This window comes from Triticum dicoccoides, chromosome 5A (genome assembly GCF_002162155.2).
Source record: "Triticum dicoccoides isolate Atlit2015 ecotype Zavitan chromosome 5A, WEW_v2.0, whole genome shotgun sequence".
Taxonomy (NCBI): Eukaryota; Viridiplantae; Streptophyta; class Magnoliopsida; order Poales; family Poaceae; genus Triticum; species Triticum dicoccoides.
This window is the reverse complement of record NC_041388.1, coordinates 508,528,778-508,534,271: the sequence shown is the minus strand read 5'-3', so window position 1 is coordinate 508,534,271 and position 5,494 is coordinate 508,528,778. Positions and strand designations below refer to the sequence as shown.

The 5,494-nt window shown below is 40.9% G+C and overlaps 1 protein-coding gene across 1 annotated transcript in view; it reads right to left on the bottom strand.

Moving 5' to 3' along the window:
* LOC119302432 (2-isopropylmalate synthase A-like) overlaps positions 1–5,274 on the bottom strand; it is a 6,064-nt gene extending 790 nt beyond the window's left edge. The window contains exons 1-11 of the mRNA XM_037579472.1: positions 4,480–5,274; positions 3,725–3,938; positions 3,560–3,640; positions 3,338–3,427; positions 3,159–3,245; positions 2,742–2,842; positions 1,993–2,026; positions 1,818–1,892; positions 1,479–1,562; positions 1,265–1,399; positions 113–251 (exon numbers count right to left, since the gene is read on the bottom strand). Coding sequence (XP_037435369.1) covers positions 113–251; positions 1,265–1,399; positions 1,479–1,562; positions 1,818–1,892; positions 1,993–2,026; positions 2,742–2,842; positions 3,159–3,245; positions 3,338–3,427; positions 3,560–3,640; positions 3,725–3,938; positions 4,480–5,180 — 1,741 coding nt within the window. The 5' untranslated portion in view covers positions 5,181–5,274. The remainder of the gene's footprint in view (positions 1–112; positions 252–1,264; positions 1,400–1,478; positions 1,563–1,817; positions 1,893–1,992; positions 2,027–2,741; positions 2,843–3,158; positions 3,246–3,337; positions 3,428–3,559; positions 3,641–3,724; positions 3,939–4,479) is intronic.
* Positions 5,275–5,494: the final 220 nt, after the last annotated feature.

Below are 5,494 nucleotides of genomic sequence, written 5' to 3'. Positions count from 1 at the left end.
ACTCGGGACAGAGGGAGCAACAGATAGTAGGAAAAGCAAAGATGAAATAAAAAACCTATGAGCACGCCCGAGGGAGAGAAAGGGGGTCGAGGGGGTGGGGTAAGACTATACCTGAAGGATCGATTGGAGTTACTAGTCAAAGCAGGTTTATCGGCGCTGACATCTCCAGTGATAACTACTCGAGTGGTTGCAATTGCATCAATACCTTCTGTGACCGAAGTCATGCTATATTCTCTAAGGACAGTTGGAATCTGCATATGGTAAGGTAACTAAGTCATATCTCCTATTTTAAGCAAAAACAATAATCTGTAAAACAAAGGGACACGACACATTAGATCAAACCCTAATTCTGTGCAGAACATTTCTCCAAATTGGTAGGGCCATGTTGTGCTCGTGGAATTCAGTGTATTATTTCTGGGCAATTTGCCCCATCTAGGAAGGAGTATGACTTTGGTGGTGAATTAGAAGATGGATTAAGTGAAAGAAGAATGCCGGTTTACACATGTAAGATGATTACATCATTTTGGTTACACCAGTTTTTTTCGCAGTTAACATGAATACCAAAAGTAAACCCATTATTTGTAAGGTGCAAAAATTCTCAAGGCAAAGAAAGATGGTCTTTAAAATTTTCTTTACTGATGACACCTTTCAATAACATAAACATCACAGCATTAAAATGGACCTACAGTAAAATGGACACCTTTCAGTAAAATTTTCTTTTACTGATGACACCTTTCAGTAACATAAACATCACAGCATTAAAATGGACCTACAGTTATCACAAACTGATACTCCGTTCTTTCTCAAGCTACCAACCAAAATATGTACCAGTCAAGAAGCTAGCTATCGGTGTTGTAAAAAACAAAAGAAGATGCTATTGACCATTATCATAATCATTACGATGGTTCTAAGTTACAAGAATATATATAGGTAATCTTATTTACAAATTACTCCCTCCATCCCATAATATAATAGCGTTTTTGACACTACCGTAGTGTCGAAAACACTCTTATATTATGGGACAGAGGGAGTAGTGTTTATGCATTCTATTGAAAGTAGTTCTGAGAGTGGGACATTGCTCGCCAATAATTGTCTTCCGATGCAATGAATTTAAAAAACGTAAAAATGGTAATAAGCAACATTATGAACATAAAAAGGTTTTCTTTATCATACTGAAAGTACTCTTGACATATCTAAAAATAATACAGTAGAAGAAATAATGTAGTCTTTTACTACAAGAAAGATGAAAATAGCAACAGCTAACCTGTATTATTTGGTCAACAGCCTTGTATGCTGCATCAACTGGGCCAGTTCCAACAGAACATCCTATCTTTTCCTCTCCGTCTATAGTTATCAATTTGACAGTTGCTGTAGATAAACCAAGCGTTCCACATGTTGCCTGCAGAGGTGACACACAACCGTAAGGTAATAGTTCAACTTCATTTACGAAAAAGGAGTCCACTGAAGCTCAATTATACCTGTACATCACCAAGGGACCAAATAACCTTAGGCTGAAATATCTCATCAGACAATAAAGCTTCTATGTCTTCATCAGTTACACGCTACAAAAAAAGAAAGTTTGTACATATTAGAGAGAAACAATGCATTGAGAAAGCAAGCTCCTAATGAGTAATACGTAATAGATAGAAAAAAATAACGTAAGGCTTCCATGAAAACATGCAAAGGGAATGCTTTATAAAAATTAAAACAAGTAGGTATCAATCAATGCCATGACGTCGCCGTGCTTTACTTTTTAGACAGAGAAGAATAAAATGTATATCACTGAACATAAAACGAGTACTCCAGAAAATTATCACCTTCTTTTTCTCTGCAACCTCTTTGTAGCGTTTAAAGAAATCCTCAAATTCTTTGTCATTGATTTCATATCCAAGCTACATATTTGTACATCAAGGATGTCAATTTGGTAACAAAAAATGAAAGACAAATATGTTGCGTTAACTAGAAAATGCAACCAAATTAACCAAGAAATACCTCCACTAGTTTGGTTCTGACGGCATGCCTTCCACTGAAACAGAAGACCACAAATTGCAATTAAGGTTCAGAATCTTAAATTTGACCTAAACTACCATTGAATGTTTATCTAAATGTATTTGAGCAGGATTGCCATATTAAATTAAGCTAGTTTAGAAGCTAACAGATGACACATAATTTGGCTTATGCTTTTCTAGAAGAGTAATAAATATGATAAATAGTAGTATGCTATATAAATAAATAAAACATGTAACTATAGGTTTCCTGCATATCAAATGATTTAGGATGAGCTTCAAGAATGAAGCAATGAACATGCAAGTCCCCTACCTAGGAAGGATAGGCTGAATGTTCCTTATATTATAATAAAGAGTAGGTGAATCAACTTACTAATTAAAAAAAATTAGCAGAATTTCCTCTTTGGAATAGAAATTGGCTATTTCTACATAGGGAAGTCAGTCATAGCATAAAAGTACAAGTAAATAATTTAGCTTGTCAGTTGTCACCCCAGAAGAGTGTACATAACACCCTTCTAAATTATCAATTGTACTTGTGGTCTACCCATACATGTCTAAGAATTTGGTAGTAATCACATTATGTACATATTAAATATCTAATTATCTAAGCATTTGGAACAACAGTGATACGCCATATCATGATAGTAGAAAGCTCAAGAGAGAGAAGAAAAATATAGATGCACATATAGGAATTATGTAGAATGACTATGGGGCCAAGATACATTTCCATGGTACCTGAGCTTCCCAAGAACAATACCAAACTCATTTGCACGTGTTAAACCAATATCATCAGGCGATATTATCTCATAAGTTCCTTTAAATTTAAGCATCCCATCCTGCACCCACACACAAAAAAAAAAATTAAACAGTTAACATGGAAACAGCAAAAATATTTGAATACCATCATCTGTGAATCAACGTATATCGTTAAGTGGCACATGGTAACCACGAAAAGACAGCAAAGACAAATGCTTACATGCTATGAAAGCGAAAACTACTCATTACTACTCCCTCCGTAAAGAATTATAAGAGCGTTTAGATCACTAGAGTAGTGATCTAAATGCTCTTATATTTCTTTACAGAGGGTGTACTAAAACCCCAATTGGGAACTTGCATAGTAATACAAACAAAAGAGACTGCAAATCTGGTTACCTGATGAATTCCACTTTCATGAGCAAAGGCATTGGCACCAACAATAGCTTTATGCGGCTGTACATGAAGTCCACTGTGCTCTTGTACCTAAAACAATTACAGAATTTGCATAAGCTCAAATTGCCTGGGAAAAAATAAGTACAAAGAATAAAAGAAAATAAGACAAGAGACATCAATACCATTTTGCTTGTCATGGTAATATGTTGCGAATTAATTCCAGTATATAATCCACCTAAAAGTTCTCGTCGACATTTGATTGCCATGACAACCTGAAAAGGGGTCAGAATATTAGAAATGTGCCAAGTAGTAATGCCTTACGCGGCGCACGTCTTTTCACTACCCAATAAGGGGAACTTGTAAATAATGCACGCGACAATATAAATATAGCATTATGAGCTCACCTCCTCCAAGGAAGCATTTCCGGCTCTTTCACCGATACCATTGATAGTCACCTCTAATTGTCGTGCTCCTGCATAAGCACCCTAAAGGTAAGTCGAATTAGTAACATGATTAGATCAATGATAACATTATAACAAACAATCAAGTAAATACGAAAAAGGAATTACCGCTAATGTGTTGGCACTTGCAAGACCAAGATCATTTTGGCAATGAGTAGATATAATTGCATTTTCAATTCCAGGAGTGTTTGCTTTTATATCAGCAATTAATTTCCCGAATTCATGAGGGAGAGTGTACCCAACAGTGTCTGGGATGTTGAGAGTTGTCGCTCCAGCTTTTATTACTTCGTCTAGGATATGATACAGGAACTCTCGATTTGACCTGGATGACAAAGTGAAACCTATCATTCCACTGCCTTACACTTGTTCCATATAAAAAAATGTAAAAAGCAAGGTAGATCAGCATGGCTTAACAAGAATTGGCCAAGCTAAAATAATTCAAATACGCATGTTGTGCAAGCTTAAGTTCAATACGACCAAAAAATTTGGGTAGCCACCAACTACCACCTGTTTCTAATTTGCTAACAACCTTTTTTAGGATTATCACATCATTAGTCATCTTTTTCCGAGATATACTCCTCCTTTCAGAGCCATGGTAACCTTTGTACTTTGTAGTAAGCATGAACAAAATTTGCTTCAACCTCAACTCTGCGTCACTAAAATTTGGCCTCTTTGATTCAACATTATAGATAGGTATAGTTGATTTTGAGACAACACAGCATGTGAAATAGCATTTCGGAAACAGATTTCTCTAGATACAAAAATGCTGGACCTATTTTACAGCCATAACTAGAAAACTGGGCCTACAGAGAAACCAAATTTGTATTTATATATTTTTTTAATGAGAAAAGTTTGAATTGTACCTGCCGGCGTCCTCGGGGCTGAACTCGACATCGGGGCATCCAAGACCGCGCGCATAAGCAACCATCTCCCTTGCGATGGCCACCACCTGGTCGGGCGTCTTCCGCAGCTTGTGCTGCATGTGGATCTCGCTGGTAGCAATGAAGGTGTGGATGCGCGGCTTCCGTGCGTGGCGCACGGCCTCCCAGGCGGCGTCAATGTCCCTCTTGTTGCACCGCGAGAGGCCGCAGATGACGGGCACATGGCCATCCTCGCCGACGGGTGTGTTCCCCACCTCGATGGCGATGGATCGCACGGCATCAAGGTCATCCGGCGAGGACGCCGGGAAGCCCGCCTCGATGATGTCGACGCCGAGGCGGGCGAGCTGGCGCGCGACGACGAGCTTCTCCGCGCTGGTCATGGTGGCCCCCGGGGATTGCTCCCCGTCGCGGAGCGTGGTGTCGAAGATGCGAACGTAGTTGGGGTCGTCGATTCGGTCCGGTACGTACTCCGGCCGCCGCGGTGCCGCCAGGCACGCACGGACGGGGCGGAGTACGGCGGAGCGGGAGGCCCTAGGGTTCGCGGCGACGGCGGCGAGGCCATGGGAGAAGCGGCGGGGCTTGGCGGCGGGGAGGACGGAGAGGGCAGCGCGCCTGGCGAGGGGGGTGGAGGGGGCGGGGTTTAGGGAGGAGCAGCAGTAGGGTTTAGCGGAGGAGGACGCCATGGTCGGCGGCGGGGGTTTAGGGGGGGAAGCGGTGGAGATGCGGCGGTGTGGCGGCTGAGCTGGAGCCCGGAACCTGGATGACTATGCGAATGCGATGCAACAGGAGGTGTCAACCGGAGGAGGTTTTATGCTTATCCGGGCTGTGTATGATTCAGCTTTCGTAGCGGGCACGAACACGATTTGTGCGTGGTCCGCACTTGCCACTTGTGGTTTACTTCAACAACTTTGACACTCCCAAACGCTACTCCAATTTTGTCCCAAGTTCAGTTGGAATATGGCCAAAGTTCTCCCGTGAACTATACGTACTATACAGA